Source organism: Calliphora vicina, chromosome 2 (assembly GCF_958450345.1).
Source record: "Calliphora vicina chromosome 2, idCalVici1.1, whole genome shotgun sequence".
Lineage (NCBI taxonomy): Eukaryota > Metazoa > Arthropoda > Insecta > Diptera > Calliphoridae > Calliphora > Calliphora vicina.
The window spans coordinates 117,903,830-117,925,123 of NC_088781.1; the positions used below are offsets into that span (position 1 = coordinate 117,903,830).

Here is a 21,294-nt window from a genome sequence, read left to right on the forward strand (position 1 = left end):
AATCAATTACATACTTTTTCAGCAAAAACTGTATGTTGTATTTTCAATTTTTATAATATAATGCATTTTATATTTAAAATTATAAATATTGTGTATAAATTGAAGTTTTACACATAAAGTGTGTAAACTAATTTAAACGTTTAATACAAATTGTCAACATTTTATTTCTAAAAAAACAAAAACCATTTTTTATCAACAAAAAATATTTGAATTTACACACAACATGCATTTTTACCTTAATTACACTAGTTTACAAATCAAACATTTTTGTTTGCTCATGGAATGAAACTTATATTTTTGAGAAGATATGGGTTTTTATTTTTCACCTGCCCTGAGTACTACTAAAGCATACTGTACCGAATTGTAGTAATTAAGTATTTACATCGTTTTTGGGTACTCAACACTCTGGCAAAGCTACTAGATACTTTCAGAGTTGTATTCTTTTGACAAATTCCAAAAAAAAAATAACAGGAAAAAAATAAATACTGTTTAAAAGTACATCTTTCCTGTAGATAAACGTTAATAAATCGCTATTAAATATAAAACTCTAAAGTAAAAACTATTTTAAAATGTCTTCTAGAAAGTGTAAAATAAACCCAGACCATTTTTGTTCTATTTGCGGAAAAATTATTCAGTCAAATCGAGGTTTTCCTATAACACAAACACTGCAAAATGCTTATTTACATTAAAAAATTTCGTAGAAGCTTTAGATAAGACAAAACCAGCATTTCAATATTTTCCAGCGTTTTTCCGAGTCTTTCTGAGACTAAACTAAAAGAAGGGATATATTTGGGTCCTCAATTAAGAAAAATTTTAGTTGATACCCAATTTGAGTGTCTATTAACCAGTGTTGCCTGGTGAACAAAAAGGGCTAAATACTAAGAAAAAAAAGGCTAAAAAAGGGCTAATGTTTTTAATTAAAGAAAGTATGGTCGGTCAAGCCCGACTATATAATACCCTACACCAAGTAAAAGAGCAAAAACATTTTTCTTTTAAAATATCAATAATTTATATTTTTGAGTGATTTTCGGAAGTGGGCCTTATATGGGGGCTATGACCAATTATGGACCGATCACCATAAAATTAGGTCGTGTGATTTATGTCTATATTAAAGTTAACTATGTTGTATTTTGTGTGTATACCAACATTTTTAAGCGATTTATGCACGTTAAAGTGATTTTCGGAAGCGGGTCTATATGGGAGCTATGACTAATTATGGACCGATCGTAACAAAATTTGGTGACATGAATTTTGTATATATAAAACTTATTTGGAGCGAAATTTGTGTAGATACATAGATAAATTAAACATTTATGACCGATAAAGTTCAATTTCGAGGGGACATTTGTATGGGGGCTAGGTGAAATAATGGACCGATTTCAGCCAGTTTCAATAGGCTTGGTCCTTGGGCCGAAAAAGTAATATGTACCAAATTCGATCGCAATATCTTCAAAATTGCGACCTGTACTCTGCGCACAAGGTTTACATGGACAGCCGGCCAGCCAACCAGACGGACGGAAGGACATCGTTTAGTCGACTCAGAAAGTGATTCTAAGTCGATCGGTATACTTTAAGGTGGGTGTTAGACTAATATTTTTGGGCGCTACAAACATCTGCACAAACGCATAATACCCTCCCCACTATGGTGGTGTAGGGTATAATTAGGTGGTATGTCTTCTATATATGTGTATGAAACTTATTTGTGTTGAATTTTATTTGAATACCAACATTTTTAAGGAATCTATACTCGTTAAAATGATTTTCGGAAGTTGGTCTTATATGAGAGCTATGACTAATTATTAGGGTGGCCCCGACTAAAATGAAAATTTGATTCATTCTAATACTACGTTTTGAAATTTTTTCGTGCTGGGGTCAATATTTGGCGAGCTGGATCAAAGGTCCTTTTTTGAGGTTTTTTACATTTTTTTCAAAGGAAGTATATGTAAATTTGGTATCATATGAAATATCTTTGAAAGACGAATTCAATTGCTTATTAGAAATTTAAAAAAAAAAAATTAAATTTAAAAATTTTAAAAAATTTCGACAAAATTTTAGTTTTTTTTTTAATTTTTTCATTGAATTTATTCAAATAAATATATGAAATTTCTTGATCATAAACATCATTTAAATTCATCGAAATAGTTTTTCTCGTCTTTTAAAATTCAGTCCAGTTCAATGTTTATTGAAATTTGTTTAAACCTAATTTCATCCCTATCTGACAATCTCTGTATACTCAAGTCATGTAATGGGCATCAAAATAACTCAAATTTTATAAGCTCTCCATCGATGTATAATTTCGTATACTTTTTTTGTTACACTACGAATATTTAAATTAAAGCTAAAACATTTACTATACATCGCGCTATAATGATTATTTTAATGTTAGTCCTTTGGAGTATTGCTGTTTATTTTAAGCAACATATGAAAAACTGTTTATTACATATGTTTAGTATATTGTTTGCAAAATGAGAAATATTAATTAACAGTTAAAACTTAAAAATATGAAATCATAGAAAATATTTTAATGTTAATATAATTTTTTCATATATATTTATTTACAAATGCGTTTACATGAGTATATTCTATTTTTAATAATATATTACTAATTGCAGAATTTCTATGTCATTCACAAAATACAGAACGATTTGTACATTTTGTCAGTCAATCCATGCTATCAGTAATCGAAAAAAATCGACCTTCTCATATTGCTAATTCGTTTACTCATGTAAACGAATTTGTAAATGAAAAACTAAAATTTTGTCGAAAATTTTTAAATTAAAAATTTTTTTTTTAAATTTCTAATAAACAATTGAATGCGTCTATGAAAGACCTGTCATATGTTACCAAATTTACATATACTTCCTTTGGAAGAAATATGGAAAAAATGTAAAAAACCTCAAAAAAGGACCTTTTTATCCTTTGATCCAGCTCGCCAAATATTGACCCCAGGACGAAAAAATTTCAAAACGTAGTCTTAGAATGAAACAAATTTTCATTTTAGGCGGGAACATCGATACCTTATTTTTTCTCCATACAAACGGGGCCACCCTACTAATTATGGATCTATCGTTTAAAAATTTGGTGTAATAACTTTTGTATATATGTATATTTAAATTATTTGAGTTAAATTTTATTGGAATACCAAAATATTTAAGAGATTTATGGTGTTTGAAGTGATTTTCGAAAGTGGGCCTTATATGGGAGCTATGACTAATTATGGACCGATCATCACAAAATTTGGCGATGCGTTTTATATAAAACTTATTTGTGCTGAATTTGGTTTGGATATCAATATAATAAGGTATTTATGAGAGCTTAATTGTTTTCAGATAGGGCAATCGTATGTGGCCTAGGAGAAATAATGGAACGATTCTAAGCAAATTCAATAGGCTCCGATCTTGGGGCAATAGAAGAGCTTGTACCCAATTTTAATCGACTCAAAAAGTGTTTCTGAGCAGATTGGTATAATTTTTTGTTGGGTGTTAGCACGTTATAAACATCAGCACTAACCCAATATACCCTCCTTAAAGTTGAAAATTATTGATTTATCATATTTCAATATAATTTTTCTAAAATACAAATTTTAAATTTAAATTTTTTTTTCCAAAATTGTTTTTGAAAATTTAAACAAATTTTTTTTTTTTTAATTTATTAGTGTAAAAAAATTTATGAAAAATTTTCTTAAAAAATTCGGATTAAAAAATATTTTCCCCGATTTTGACCCATTGTAGGTCCAAATCGATGATGTCCTTGTTTTTTCCTTGTAACTCAGCCATTTTTGGGCCGATTTTCTCGATTTTTAATAGCAATCAAACTATAGTGGATAAAATGATGTTTTAATACATGTAAGTTATTTGGGAGATTTGGCATCAGTGACTAAACAGTGAACAAAATATTTGAATGCCAATTAGAAAACCTCTCGCAGTAGAATGTCAAGATTCATGACATGTCATGATTCATGACAGTTTGTAATCTTGAAGAAAATATCAATTTATTTAACTGGTCTCAGGAATTGGATATAGATATTTGATTAAGGTCCTTGATTGTGAGGAGGAAATGGGCATAGCTGATTCAATATCGCCAAATTTTATCATGAATGGAATTGCCGAACTTGTAAAAAGGTTTTGGATTACTTTTGAAATTCTTATACTTTTGTTAGGTTTTGTAGGTACTTCAAATTTAAGTAATTTGCATTACTAATTTCAAAAATTTGTTCATTATTAAGATAAGGTATAAATGCGATGTATACAAATATTTTGTGTAATGGTTTCTTCAAATTAGAGAAATGCGAGAAATAACTATTTTATTTTCATGATCTCCTAATATCCACAAGTTTTATATTTATGTACGTAACTATTTCATTAAATATTTTGTGCTTTTAATGGTGTCATTTGTTTAATGACCTGTAATAGCTTGTAATTAAATATAGGTGTTTGGGTGATAATTTTTGACATAACAAATATTCAACACCGCAATTATTTTATGCACTCCCTACAGACTCTACAAAATACCTTATCATATAGTGAGTAAGTGAAATATTAAAACCATAAAAGCCACTACACAAAGTGAAATTCTAAACACACTTTAGTTCTGAATGCACAATGAAGCACTTTAAGCCAGAATTTTGCTCAAAGTGAAATTTCATAGCTGACACTAAAAAGTTACCTTTATAACTACCAAATATTCTTCTATTGCTTGCACTTTTGGACAATTTTATTATTGTTTGTATTCAATTTCGTTGTTTATAATTTAATACCAGTGTAATTGTAACAAAAATTACATTGTCAGCATTTAATCTAGTTGATAATATTGCCATTACCACAATCGATAATTTAAACAACCATAAACATTTTTTGCCTGACTTTTTTTATGTGTTTCTGCCAACCTATTTAATGGTTCATCTATTTTGAGTGTTTTATTTTTTTTTGGTTTTAATTTTTTTCAATTTTTGCTGTCTAGCAAAATCAAGTGTCAGTGGAGTCTGGCAGCCATAAAGTGATGATTGCTTTTATGGTTTTTATTTTTATGGTTTATGCTGCTCGTATATATAGTGTATATGTGTATATTAATCTTCGTCGCCAACCATTAATTTTAATGGTTTTAATGTTTCTAACATTAAAATAATAATACAGACATACAAACATCTAATATTTAACATATTTTGTTAATTTTACCTACCTACAGTCGCTGATGAAACACTAAACTAAATACAACAGTTTCTACATTTGTAGAAATTGATAAAATTGAACCATTAACCAATCTTCATTGAATTTACTTCTTGTCCACTCAATATCATCCAATTTTGGCACGATATTTATAGTCGCTATTTGACCAGCCCCATTTGGTTTCATTGAAATCCACGCCAAACCTGAGACACGTTGTGGATATATTTGTATTTAGTAAATAGTCTTGAATATAGACTCGTACAAAATCTTGATTATAAATTCGTTCATAATCTTGACTATGAGCACGTCTATAATTTTTGTATAACATAACACAATAGACATACCATAGAGTGACCATTGACAGACCATAGACAGACCATAGACAGACCATAGACAGACCATAGACAGACCATAGACAGACCATAGATAGACCATAGACAGACCATAGACAGATCATAGACGGACCATAGACAAACCATAGACAGACCATAGATAGACCATAGACAGACTATGACTGACTATAGACAGACTATATACAGACTATAGACAAACTATAGACAGACTATAGACAGACTATTGACAGACCATAGACAGACCATAGATAGACCATAGACAGACCATAGACAGATCATAGACGGACCATAGACAAACCATAGACAGACCATAGATAGACCATAGACAGACTATGACTGACTATAGACAGACTATATACAGACTATAGACAAACTATAGACAGACTATAGACAGACTATTGACAGACCATAGACTGACTCGTCTATAGTATTGAATATAGAAACTCATCTATAGCCTTTACTATATGACTAAAGAGACTAGGCAATAGTCTTGGCCATAGAGACTCCACTATACTCTTAACTATAGAAATACGTCTAGAGACTTAAGTACAGGGACTCGTCCGGAGTCTTAACTATAGATACCTCAATTGTCTAATTAAGTGTCCATTATCTCCTATATATCATGTTTTAAAAATTATCTTACTCACTGTATAAATAGGTATTTTATATCAGACAGACTGAAGTGTATAAAATTATTTGCGGTGCAGAATATTTGTTGTCCCAAAATTATCATTTAAATACTTAGATTTAATTACAGACCATTGTTAAGTCATTGGACAAATGACACTATTAAAAGCACAAAATATTTAATAAAATACTTAAATATTGCATAAAACGTACTAAGTATACAAGTTATGATTATTAGAGAGGCCCAAAAAAAGTAATTTTTTTCCTCAATTTAAATGAAAGTTTAATACATTTTAACAACCAATTACCCAAAATGTTGCTTTTAGTTTTAGCCATCAATGAGCAAAATCAAAGAACTTTATTGCTTTATCAGATTTTGCTCATATTAGATTCAAAGGCAACGTATTAAATTTTGAAATTTAAGATAATTTTCAGTAAAGTTTGTATAAGAAAATGTAAACTTCGTTTTAAATTTCACTTATAAGGACCCAACTCTAATAAAATTGATCCTCTCTAATGTATAAATATCTGTGTTTCTCATTATTATATTGTTATATAAATTTATGATATAATTATAAGGCAGACAAATATGCATTAAATCAACCAGGTAGATTTATTAGGTTTTCAGTTTTCTTAAGAACATTCAAACTGATATTTTATGGAAATTATAATTGAGAACATGATTGTAGGTTGTTAGTTCTGCCATGGATAATGACAAGCTAGATTTTCTGAGTAGACAATATTACTCAATTCTTATTAATTTAATTATAACTTCAAAAGTTCTAGAGAAAAGTTTTCAGTTTGAATTAAAACAGAATTTTCTATTAAAGGCTTAAATAAGGAGATAGTAGAAATCGGACAATATACATGGGAAATATAAAAGGCGTTAAATGAGTTTTAAGCTGGGCAAACAAAACGGTGTCTCTTTCCAAAACAAACATTTTCCTAATCAAATGACTGACTTCAATCATATCTTTCTATTGTCATATATTATTTATATCAAAATCGACTGCCCACTAAACATACCACAAATACCATTGACATTGTGAATAGCCAACATGTTAATCTACATCTCGCCCTTGTGTGGGAAACCACACAAAATTTATATTTTGTACACATTTAAAAAAAGTGTTACGCGATGTTAATGAAATTTGGTTTTCAACACATATGTAAATTCTATGTATTTTGCACTAAGTCTAACAAGTCACCACAAAAACCTTGTGTGGAAAACCACACAAAATTAATATTTTGTTAAATGTATATATATTTTGTTAAATGTATAAAAAAAAATTGTGCGATGTTAATGAAATTTCTTGCAGTATTTAATTTATTCAAAAATATTTGTCGGTATTTAAAAAGTGACATGTGTGGTTTTCAACACATATGTAAATTCTATGTATTTTGCATTAAGACTAACACTTAAACCCACCATACATACCATTGGCTACGTGAATACACAACATATTAATCTGCATCTCACCCTTGTGTGGGAAACCACACAAAATTATTATTTTGTATACATTAAAATAAAAATGTATGCGATGTTAATGAAATTTCTTGCTTTTTATTGCCGTATTAATTTATTCAAAAATATTTGTCGATAACGAGAAAACTAAAAAGTGACATGTGTGGTTTTCAACACATATGTAAATTCTATGTATTTTGCACTAAGACTAACAATTAAACCCACCACAAATACCATTGACTACGTGAATACACAACATATTAATCTGCATCCCACCCTTGTGTGGGAAATCACACAAAATTAATATTTTGATTTAAGAAAAATTTATGGGATGTTAGTGAAATGTCATGCTATGTATTTCTGTATTTAGTTTATTCAAAAATATTTATCGATAACGAGATATTTAAAAAGTGGCATGTGTGGTTTTCCACACATATTTAATTTCTATGTATTTTTCCATAAAAACCCACCACAATGGTCAATGGTGTCATCATGAATGCCCAACATATTAATCCAAACCATTAATCCTAATTAAATTACTCCCCTAACTCTCAGAAAACCCCTTAATTGCCTGTATTTTTGTAACAAAATTCTTCCAAATACATTTAGAAATAATGCCGAATAGATTTGACCTTGTTGTCTTTGATTTTTCTTTTATTATTGGCTGATGTCTATAAATAACTGAATTAAATATAAATAGAAATTTCTTATTTTATAAATTATTTATCTTTATGGCAACATTATGTTGTTTGTATGCATGTGTTTTATTTATTAATAAAAAAATCCTTTTTCTTTTGTTGCTAAACTTTTGGCCATAATGACTGTGTGTGTGCATTTAATTTTGTTACAAAATATTTTGTTTTGTTGCCAAACAAAAAAGCAACCAAGACAGTAGTAAGTGAAGGTTTAACAAACAAAATACTAAAAGTATCATGAATAAATAAGTAATAAACTCTAAAACTGTATTGTAAGAAATTTTATTGCTTTGAAAGGTTGATAAGAAACAAAAGTATCTTTTGTTAGGCAGGGTATTGGGATAGGTTATGGGGTAATAGACCGAAATTAAGCTTAATGGAGATTAGGTTTAAAAACAGTTATGTGAGTATTTAATGGAATAGCGAATATGTTTTTTAGCCCACAACAAGGCACTGTTGTATATTATATTCTAAAAGAAGTAATAAAAGAAAAAATATACATTAGGGTGTCGATTAGGGACAATTTGAATTGTTGCTAAAAAAAATAAAAAATCGAAGTAGGGAAATGGGGAATCCTATGCAACTTCGCCTTAGAAACCATAGATATAAAATGGATTTTGACCTTAGGAAAATTAAAAAATACCACGGTTTACTGGACGATCTTAGTTAATTCGATCTTTTTCTCAGATCTTTACCAAGATAACAAGAAAATATGTGAAATAATAATGTGGAAACGATGACTATTCCACATTATTATTGGGAACTTTGGTATTAATTTCTTGCTAGTGAAACTTGAGTCCATCATGCGTAAAAAGATGTTGCTATTTCTGGCAAACATTGGGCGACTCCCACAATGCCTACAACATTTGCTTAGTTTATATATTGTCTGGTGTACCGACAGTAGTATTGATTGGTTTTGGACTTCGGACAGTGCGAAGCATAAAATAATTATTCTGCATTCGAAACTGCCGAGGGACCTTGCGCGGATATCAAAGGGGAAAGATAGGGACATCAAAGATGATCATACGTAAGATTTGGGATACTAATTCAAATAACGAAAAATTGCTATTCGACATGATGATTAAGTTTATACTAATACTTCGTAGACGTACGTATATAGCCTTTGGAAATACACTTACAACTGAATTTAAAAAGTGAAATTTGAAAGAAACCTTCGGATTTTTGAACACTCCATGATGTTTTGTTAAGATATACTGGATGACGGCCGACCTCATTGCCGATAGTTTGGGTAGTTTGTGAACGAACTAGTTCAATTGAACAATTCAATTGTTTTAACTCTTTGCGGTTTAGTGGTCACTTTTCTAACCACATTTTCTATAGTTTTTCAAACATAGTTTATTGGCATGGTGGTTAATAAACTAACCACCCCATTCCATAAAAACCATTGATTTGGTTGTTTTTTTTTCTTCTTATTATTCATAATAAACTGACATTAATTAAAGTAAAAATGCAATTGTTTTGATTTTAAACTTATAAACATAAAACCATAGCAGAAAAATCTAACTAATAATTCTCTCTCTTAGATCAGTTTTGAACTATAAAGTGTCTTCTCGTTATTTATTTCAATACTTGGAAATTGTCGATGACAAAAAAAGGCCAAGCTCGTATAGAATTCGTTGCCATATATGCCAACTGGCGGCTACAAATGTAAGAAAATTTCGCAAGGGAAAAGTTTAATTTTTTTATTATAAGAAATATTTAAATAAACAAATAAACTATAATAACTACTTAGTTAATTTTTAAACTATGAACTGAAATGACTGATTAGTGAATTGAGCTTTTAAGTACAAGGCCAATGGCATAAAATACAGTCCAAGGATGCAGGGCATAGAACCTTGACAATGCTGGCCATTTAGGTGTATATCACTAACATCCATGGAAATATTGACATCTGGACACCCTCAGCCCTCTGTATCGATCACGGACTAGTTGCTTTCTATACACAGAGAAAACAGATTCGTGATAGCAACCGAATTTGTTTCCAATCGAATGATTCGGTTACACACATAGAATTTTTCAGTTCTAACAACAAAAAGTCAGTTGATAAAGAAGAATTTCAGTTGAGGCAACCAAACTTTAGTTACCCGTTCCAAAATATGGTAGCCACAACTGTAAAATTCGGTCACTAAGATAGTATCATTCGATTGGCAACAAATTCGGTTGCTATCACGAATCTTTTTTCTCTGATTCTATATATATATATAAATATATATAAGACAGCGGGTATTAGGTTCTGGCTGTCAGCTCACAGTGCTCTTCAGGATGAGATATCGGTCACAATTTGAAGGAAAAAAATAATATTTTTTATTAAACGATAAATTTTGATTATACTGATAAGGATATATTCATTACGGTTCGAGGACTTTTCTTTTATTTTTTTCTAAAATTTTATATTGTTTTTCTTAGATTTGGATGCGTGTGACGAAGATTAATACAATTTACATTATCCAGTATCAAGATAACATATATGTATATTCAGTCATTGTGCATTATTTGTTTCCTGAAGGATAATTCTGACAAAGAATAACACAATTTTTATTGATGATTATCAACGATTATATATTCAATCCGTGTGATTGTTTCCTGAAGGATAATGGATCTAAATTTTAATAATGAGGATGAGGAGGAATCGATTCAACACTTCATTTGCTTTTGTCCTATTCCATCGGTGATAAGGAATGCGACGTTGGGCAATCCGATTCTGCATGATCGAACGGAATTATTTGATTGGCTTGGCATAGATCGGCGCACGCACATGCAAAATATTATGAGTTCGACTAAAAAATTATCGTATTTGTCCATCACAAATGAACCAAATTATATGCCCAAGTGAGGCGGCTATCAGTGTGTAATTTTTCAATAGCACATGCTTCCGATCTGATATTAAACTCCGCGACGATTACTGTGGTATTATCCGAGTTAGTTTACTCACAATCGACCACAAACGCAATCGTGAGAAAACTTCGCAGGAGTATTTGGTATGGTTCAACCGCAATATGGAAGAGTATTTGCGCGGTTTTTTAACCGTGGACGAAACGTGGATTCACTACAACACACCAAACAGCAGTCAAAATAGTGGGTTTCAGGGGGTTAGTCGGCGACAAAGAAGGCCATGATGGGTTTGTCAGCCAATGAAGTCATCCTATTTTTTGGAAGGGATAAAACAAATCTGAAATGTCTACGTTCAATAACCATTCAGGAGACATGATTACATTACTTTCTAAACTAGCGGTTACTATAGGACCATTTCCAAATATTTTAACGCAGTTTAACAACCAATCGTCCTGGCCATTCAATCTGTAGCTATTAATATCTATGTATTGTCTAGTGATAAAGCATAGTTTTTATATCATCCTAGGGAAATCGTTTAAAATAAATAAATCTAAAAATTAATGCAGTTAGTTAGTTACTAGGTGTACATATTTATCAGAGCTTCCAAATAAAATCACATACAAAGTTTCAATCTTACAAGTACCAACAGGAAGGGTGAAACGACGCCAGAGTGGTTAAAAACAATAATATTTCGTTCTGACATCTTTAACATAATTCTGAATATAAACAGCAAAAGATAGTGATATAAAATTAAACTTTTTTTCTATAAAGTGTCTCATTTTTGAGGATTGTGTACTAAATTTCTCGGGTAACAGAATGCGATCAGTTAAAGTTCATCTTCTTAAGCAGTATCTTATCGAAAAATCTAACCTAGTGTCAAGCAAATCTAACAAAGTATATAATCAAATGACTTCTCAATATTTAAATCATTAATATTTAAATCAAGTCTTAAATAGTGTTAGGCATAACGGGAACATGTTATTTCTTTCTTTCTCTCCTATAATCTCACCAGCGATTTATAGAAATTTGTATTTCTTATATGATAATTTTTATGAACTTCGTTGACACTCGTCATCTTTACATTGTGATGCAGTTTTTTGTTTCCATCCGGGTTATACTTAGTCTGCCCAGTTTCTTAAAATTTCTGCTTCCTTTGAAATCTTCTTTACCAAAGCGATGTCTTGTATCTTTGGAATATGTTCGTTAGGGCTAGCTAATCTAGCTAATTAATATAATTCAACGAGATAAATGCTCCAGCTCTCGGTCGCGTAAATACTAATTACGAATAAACATATCCATGGTTCATGGATACGATCCGAGAAGATGACGTCTTCAGTTGGCTAACTACAACTACGCTCTCATTGGGTTAACTACAACTTAATAGTTATGTCTACCTAATGAGTACATTCCGACGAGATAAATGCTTCGGTCGGCTAACGACTAATTATGTGTAATGGATGCAATCCGAGGAGATAAATTATTCAGCTCTCATCGGATAACTACAAATTATTAGCTATGAAAAGCTAATGAGTATGATCCCTCGAGATAAATGCTTCGGCTGTCGGTCGGCTAACGCATGCAATCCGAATAGATAAATTCGTCAGCTCTCATCTGCTAACTACGGTTTTAGTACGAAGTAAGAATTATGGCCTCGTCTAATTATGATTTATTATACTGGATCAAAGTATAACTAGATCGGGAGACTTCGATTCGTGCTTCTTTTGTAAATGAGTTTCTTACATATCTTATATTAAAATTCACATAAACTCTTTGGGAATTATTAATACAAATATTAATTATGTTAAGTTGATGGGCTGGCGAGTTACAACATGTAAATAACCTATTATCTTTGGAACCTGGTGGCTATGAGTACCGGCCACTGGTCTAAAAACAAATTTATTTTAAATCGGTTTGTTAAGCTGTATTTAGTGCTAATTTCAAAACTTATAACCATTTAGCAACGAATAGTGAAAAGCATTAACATTTTAATATAAGACTATAAGATTCTACTCACCAAAAAAGCAACAGCAAAATACCATCGTATAAAGTGTTATAAATATGATGCGCACATCCGTGCGATCAAATATATATTCGGAAGCATCTTCGGCAGACATATCATCCAAGGTATCATTTAAACCAATGGCATTGTTGTAATAGACTGTGATAACATTATTGTAGTTGTTATTTATGTTGTTGTAGTTGCTGCTGTTGCTATTATTGTCATTGCTAAAACCGGAAACTTTAGTTGTAGGTAAAGAGGAAACACCATTCAAAATAGTAATTTCCGTTGAATTAATATTGTAGTTTAAATCCAAAAAAGAGCTCGAATAGATGTTGTTAATGCTAATGTTGGCGGTAGTGCTGTTGGCTGGATAAAAACTTAAATTTGTTGATGCTGCTGAGGATGATAATGATGATGTTGTTGTTGCTAAGGGGGAGTTTACTGCTAACGAGGCGGATAATGATGAGGCTGGCAATGATGCTGTTGTTACAGCTAAAACTGCTGATGCACCTTGTGTATTGGCAATAAAATAGTAGAGTGTTGCAAAAATGGAAATTGCTGTTGAGGCTGTTACATGCCACACCAGGGAGCCAACTAGATGCTGTAATAAATTGCTGTATAAAGCCAGGGTTGTTGAGGCGGAATAGTAGTAGAAAGCAGGATGAGAGGTGGTTTTACAGAGGGCGAGGGACATGTTGGAAGTTTTATGTTTTCTTCTTTTTCTCACCCTACAGTTTTGCTGATTTTCCTGCTTGTCCTTATGCTCCATCTGAGCCTTACACATGTTTCTAGTTCTCAGGCATTCACAAGTGGGTGCTGCATAAATATTTGTAAAGTTTTGTTGCAATTGCTGCTGTGTCTTGTTGGCAATTTGTGTGTGCTGTTGGTTTAGCTTTAAATTTTCCTTGGCCATCATATTAAATGGCTGCTGGTTTTATCTTTTGATATTGGGAGAAATTTTGTTATTTTATTTATTTGTATTTGTTTAAGTAAGTTTTTTTGTATACTATTTTTTTGTTTTTGTTTATTTTAATCTATATATATATCGTTAATAAATTTTCCGTTGTAGTTTATTGTATTTTTATTTGTTCGTTGTTTGCTTATTTATCTGTACAATTTTCCAATCACGTTTTTCCTGTAATTCCTATTTTCAACACAGCAATTGTAATTTTTTAATTGAGTTGCTGGCTATGATGCTGTCCAAGTTTTTGTAAAATCATTATGATGAAAAATCTGTAAATGAAAATATTAAATTTAATTTAATTGTTCTTTTTGTTGAATTTTAAGCTTATTATATAGCAACATAAATTTATATAACTAATCCTGCAGTTTTAAAGGTTGTGATTTCCGAGTTTGCATTAAGCTTATGGCTACTTTAGAGTGAAGTGAACAGACAATGATCTAGTCCCTTTATGGGTTCCTCGGGGGTAGAGAACGATTTTAGTTCTATCTTTTTATATGAAAGGGTACTGTAACTTTAATTTGGTGTTGGTTTAAGAAGAGGAAATTGACACGGAACTAATCCAAATGAACCTGTCCTGCTTCGAAAATTTCGATTTTACAACAATTCGAAAATTTAAGTGATATGTTCTCATACATATATCGCGGTCACTTCATCAACTTGGGGCGGATTACATCCGAAAATATTTGGGATTATTTCATTTTATTCATACAGGAGGTCGAACGTGCCGAACAGTCAGGGGCAGGTGATGGATTCAAACTTGCTGCTGCTGAGAAAGTGAATAGTATATTGTGTGTACAACAGAGTATCAACAACAGAGGGTGTCTGCAGAGATAAGTCAACACAGAGAGTGTCAGCACTCGTGTTAAGAGCAGAGAGAGTCGCGAGAGATGTTATTCAGCCGCAGTAAAATGAACACAAGACAAAGAAGAAATTAGCCAAGAACGCAAAAAAAAACACAATATCTATCAGCAGCATCAACACACTCAACCATTCTGCATTACAAAATAGAAGTTCTAGGAGACAATCCCGAACTTGTGATTTTACCCATCATTTAGGGTGACAACTACACCATTTTTCATTGAAATTGAGAACATTATACATGATATTGAGAAAATTCCAAATGAAATTGAGAATTTCCATTTTAAATTGAGAAAATTCCAAATGAAATTGAGAAAATTCCAAATTAAATTTAGAATTTCCATTTGAAATTGAGAAAATTCCAAATGAAATTGAGAATTTCCATTTGAAATTGAGAAAATTCCAAATGCAATTGAAAATTTCCATTTGCTATTGAGAAAATTCCAAATGAAATTGAGAAAATCCATTTCAAATTGAGAAAATTTCAATTGAAATTGAGAATTTCCATTTGAAATTGAGAAAATTTCAAATGAAATTGGGAAAATTCTAATTGAAATTAAAACAAGTAAGAAAGTATGGTCGGTCAAGCCCGACCATATAATACCCTACACTAAGTAAAAGAGCAAAAAAAATTTTTCTTTTAAAATTTCAATAAATTATATTTTTATATTATAATTATATTATGGGGGCTACGACCAATTATGGACCGATCACCATGAAATTAGGTCGTGTGATTTATGTCTATATTAAAGTTAACTATGTTGAATTTTGTGTGTTTACCGACATTTTTAAGCGATTTATGCACGTTAAAGTGATTTTCGGAAGCGGGTCTATATGGGAGCTATGACTAATTATGGACCGATTGTAACAAAATTTGGTGACATTAATTTTGTGTATATAAAACTTATTTGAAGCGGAATTTGTGGAGATACATATATAAATTAAACATTTATGACCGATAAAGTCCAATTTCGGGAGGACATTTGTATGGGGGCTAGGTGAAATAGTGGACCGATTTCAGCCAGTTTCAATAGGCTTGGTCCTTGAGCCGAAAAAATAATATGTACCAAATTTGATCGAAATATCTTCAAAATTGCGACCTGTACTCTGCGCACAATGTTTACATGGACAGCCAGCCAGCCGACCAGACGGATGGACGGACGGACGGACATCGCTTAATCGACTCAGAAAGTGATTCTAAGTCGATCGGTATACTTTAAGGTGGGTGTTAGACTAATATTTTTGGGCGTTACAAACATCTGCACAAACGCATAATACCCTCCCCACTATGGTGGTGTAGGGTATAAAAATTCCAAATGAAATTGAGAAAATTTAATTTTACTCTACATAAATAAATATTATAATATAAATTAAACGAAAAACATATGTACACAGTCTTATTGACCAACAGGCATATCTTTCAATTCCAAAGCGCTTTGGTGGAATAATGTTGTATGTTGTATAGCTTTACTTCAATCTCGTTAATTAATTCTTGAAGATATAAAATCCTCTGCTCTCCTACATTTGGAGGATTTACAGTTGGTATATTCATATTTGACTTCACAATATTTTTGATTTTGTACCAAATTATTTCAATAGGGTTAAGCATTGGTGAATAGGGACTCAATGGTAAAAGTGTTGCTGGAGAGTTGTAGAAAATTTCACAATAAACGACTGTGGCAAAGGGCATTGTCACATACCAAAACGAGTTCAGATAACTGATTACCCACCTAATGCTATCAACACTTTTGACCCATTCGTTTGCGCTTTCGACAGTGAACGAACCCAAAGTAGGACACCTCGGGTATGTTCAATTTTTAAAATGATCCTATTTCTTCGTTTGTGTTACGATTTAAAAAAATTGCACATTTAGAATCTCCTCGTCGATCACTATATGAAACCTCGTCGTAGCTATTCATTATCTATTATAGCTTAGGAGATATTCGCATTTGAAAATTTAATTTTCAACATCCAGTTTTTTGGTGACCGCGGTTCCAAATATTCCTCGATTTTAACCCTTTTCCTTTTATAGAATTAACAATAGATTTATATATCAAATAAAGAAAGAAGTGTTTAAAAATCATGGCTGAGTCCAAAGTTATATTCATTTGAATTTAAAAAAATTAAAAAAGGCGATTTTTCGCAATTTTTTTTGGGAAAAAAGTACTTTTATTCTTTTTAAGTTATCTAAAAAATTTCTAAGAGGATGTATAATGAATTTGTACTTTTTGAAAAGCTACCTTACGCCAAATATTCTAAATGTAAAAAACATTTATAATTTTTGATACCGACGGAATCAGGTCCATTTAAAAAATGCCTATTTTTTATGTAAAATTCAACATTAGGGCAAAAATTCTCAAATCTCATACTCGATATCAAAATATAGTAACCTCTTTTAGATGAACCAATAAGTTCTTCATTATTTTGTAAAGGGTTCAGATAACCCCGCCCCTGGTATGGATATTGTATCCAAAAAACGAAAAAATAATATTTTTGGGATTTTTCAAGTTTTTTTGGGAATTGCGGGATACTTGATAACAAATTTCAAAATTTGTTTCTATTTTTCCATTTTGAATAGATAAATCTACATAACTGTGAAATTTTATTAAAAAATTTTCATAAATAAAAATTTTATTTCAATTTGAAAAATTTTTATCTATGCAAAATTCAATAAAAAGCATTTTTTGTCATATTTTTCCAAAAAGTATTCCATGAATTTTTTATTTGTCATAATTTATATACATTTTTGAAAAGTAGACAAAATCCTCTATCCATTGATATATAAGATGTCTACCTTATGTTTTTTACGTATCAAATAAATTAGGGAAAACTAAACAACTTGCTGAGAATTTACCACTGTGTGTCGGGGCCACGGGAAGTAGGTATCAAAAGAACAAGACCAACCATGTTTTCTACGACAAAATAAATTGAAATTGGTCCCTCTACCCAGACCACCACATCTGATATAATCGTTAATTTTGTTCTTTTTAGTTTAAAATAATTTATATAACAGGGGGATTCAAACGGTCTCCTATTAGGTCGTATTGTCATAAAATATTTTTTTAGTTGAAATAAATTTTTGCTGGGTTTCAAACAAAAAAGTTATAAACTAATAACACTTTTAGAACTATGTTTATTGGTTTGTCATAAAATAACACTTTTGCAGCACAACAAGAATTTGTTTAAAATAAAAAAATATTTTACGACATTATGACAATACGATTAGCAGACCGTTTGAATCCCCCAAATGTTTCTGAATTTTATTTAGAATTTTCCCAATTTCATTTGTAATTTTCTAAATTTCAATTTGAATTTCTCAATTTCATTTGGAATTATAAAAACTATCCAATAAACAATTGCTTGTAAAAAACCTTCCTCCGACAACTCTCCAATAGACTGCTTCTGATGGGTAACATAAATACTTTCCAAAGTGCAGAACAAAACAGAGACACTAAAGTGACTATTGACTTCACGCTATGTTGCAAGGGATATCAGTACACTTAAGCAAAATTAAAAATAAACTGTATGAGAATTATATCAACACAATATTTGTATAAAACCAGTTTGTACGAATTACTCACAAAACGTTTAAAGATAAATAGCGTGTGCTATTTATCTCTTCTAATTTCCGAGTTATAGGCATTTTAAAATTTTGTCATACCTTGGTCCGCTGTTTTAAAAATATAGGTCGTATTTTTCGACCGAATGGACTCGACTTTTTTTTTTGTTAATTAGACAACTAAATTACAAATAACACTGTACAACACCAAACAAAATTACAAGGTCCGACCAATAAATTTTGATAGAGGAACAAATCTCGAACATTCTTACTGTTAATCTTCATAAGAAACCATATGATCCTTAAATTTTGGGTATAAAATGTGTTCAGCAAAGTTATGTAAAATGTTACGGAGAATATTTTTGTAGAATATGTTAACCCTCTAAATCCTCAAGGCATGAGTCTTTTTTGTCCTTTTAAATATGAGCAAAAACCACCATTACAACAGGGATTTAAGGGGTTAAAATGTTCCCCAAAAATATTATCCGTGAATACACCAAAACGGAAAATTCAACCAGAAAGTCAGAAATAAGACACAACAAAAGAGAGCTTAGGGTTAATTTCGCATTTATAAAGAATTTTATTTTAAAGTACCCCAAAAATTTAACATGCGCATCCATTCAAGAACGCTTATAACTGAAATATGCTGGACATCGTATGGTAATGAAGTGGAATTGCCTAGAGCTAAACAAATGTAATAAATGAAGACTTCATATCCAAATTCTTAATAAATACGAAATTAACCGTAAGCTCTCTTTTGTTGTGTCTTATTTCTGACTTTCTGGTTGAATTTTCCGTTTTTGGTGTATTTAATGACTTATAGTAAAACTTCACGGATAATATTTTTGCGGAACATTTTAACCCCTTAAATCGCTGTTTTAATGGTGTATGTTGCTTTTTTTTAAAAGAAGGACAAAAAGACCCATGCCTTGGGGATTTAGAGGGTTAACATATTATATAAAAATGTTCTTCGTAACGTTTTACATAAATTTGCTGAATACATTTTATACCTAAAATGTTCTTTAAAATAAATTCTTAATAAATTCGAAATTAACCCTATGCTCTCTTTTGTTGTGTCTTATTTCTGACTTTCTGGTTGAATTTTCCATTTTGGTGTATTTAATACTTGTAGTAAAATTTCACGTATAATTTTTTCGCAGAACATTTTAACCCCCTAAATCCCTGTTTTAATTGTGGTTTTTGCACTTTTTTAAAAGAACGACAAAAAAGACCAATGCCTTGAGGATTTAGAGGGTTAACATATTCACAAAATATTCTTCGTAACATTTTACATAACTTTGCTGAACACATTTTATACCTAAAATTTAAGGATCATATGGTTTCTTGTGAAGATTAACAATAAGAATGTGCCAGAGTTCGGAAATTTTAACGCCCCCTCAAATGAAATTCAGATGTAAGCTTTCAAAACGCCGATACACGTGTCTTTTTTTTGTCTCCTCTATCAAAATTTATTGGTCGGAACTTGTAATTTTGGAAAAAATTTGATTTTGTTGTATAGTGTAATAAGCAAAAGAATTTAGAGTAATATCAATTATGGATCCAAAAATAAACGATTTTCAATTTAAATATTCCAAAAATATTTGACTTTTGCTGTTTTTTGGGTGACTTAACACTTTTTTTATTAAAAAAAAAACCTTCTTTAAGAACATATAACAATTTCACATTTTTCTGTAAGGTATCTTTATGCAGAACATTATGGTATAAAAAACATGTCCTATTTTTGGAACATGTCGCCCCTACGTCCTTCGAAATTTGACCTATTTTTGTAAAAATTTCAACTTTGGGCCACATGTTCTAAAATCACAAAGCTGGGATCAGAAAACGGATATCAGCTTTGGAAACCTTGATGTATTCCCAATTTACATCCAAAGTATTTTCTCAGCCCTAAAAAAATTAATTTTTGGAATGTACGCTCCTATTTTTAGGTATTGCGGGATTCCCTTTGATCTTTTGACAAATTTCTTTAAACTTTATTATTTAAAAGGACAAATATATAAAACGTAGAAAATTTCACTGAGTTTTCCTAATGAATAAAAATTGTATTACATATTTATTGAGACTCTAAAACATTGGTCTCCAGCGGTATGCCCCACATAGGGATTTTGGTGTAAAAAAAGTAAATTTTTCAAACATTTAATTTCAAAAATCAAATGATGCAGTTTTGTAGAGAAATGTTTAAAGATGAAATGTACACTGATAGTTATAAGAAAAATTTTATTTTTTTGTACAAAAAATTTAAGTAAAGTCCATGCAAGGGTGTTAAACAAAAATTTACTTATATTTTCACACAATTTAGTGGTTTATTTATGTATAATTTTCCTAATAATACCATTTACCTTTAGTATAATTGAAAAATATAAATACAAAAAAAATTATGGGAATATCATAAACCGTTAAGAAGATATGGCCATATTTATAAGCCTCTAAAAATTATTATATTTTTGATTTTCCATGGAGAAAAAAAAAATGTAGCCCCACATTCCCCCAAGCTGTTTTTTTTTAATAAAATGAAAGGTGGGATTTTCTTGTTTCGATTTCAAAAAAAAAAGTTTTCGGAAGTTTTCGGAACAGGACGAAAACTTTAAATTTTTTGTCGAATAATAAACGAAATATCAAAAAAATTCTTATCTATGTATGGGTTTCGTGGGCGGTGGGCGTGACCGATTTTATTAAAACTCGGCATGTATTCCTTTTTTGTTTCAGTAAATGTACGTACCAAATTTCTAGACTTG

General features: G+C 30.7%; 1 protein-coding gene across 1 annotated transcript in view; it reads right to left on the reverse strand.

The window, feature by feature from the left end:
- TrissinR (Trissin receptor) overlaps positions 1 to 14,359 on the reverse strand; it is a 103,199-nt gene extending 88,840 nt beyond the window's left edge. The window contains exon 1 of the mRNA XM_065501061.1: positions 13,173 to 14,359. Within this exon, the coding sequence (XP_065357133.1) occupies positions 13,173 to 14,076 (904 nt within the window). The 5' untranslated portion in view covers positions 14,077 to 14,359. The remainder of the gene's footprint in view (positions 1 to 13,172) is intronic.
- Between the last annotated feature and the right edge of the window lie 6,935 nt (positions 14,360 to 21,294).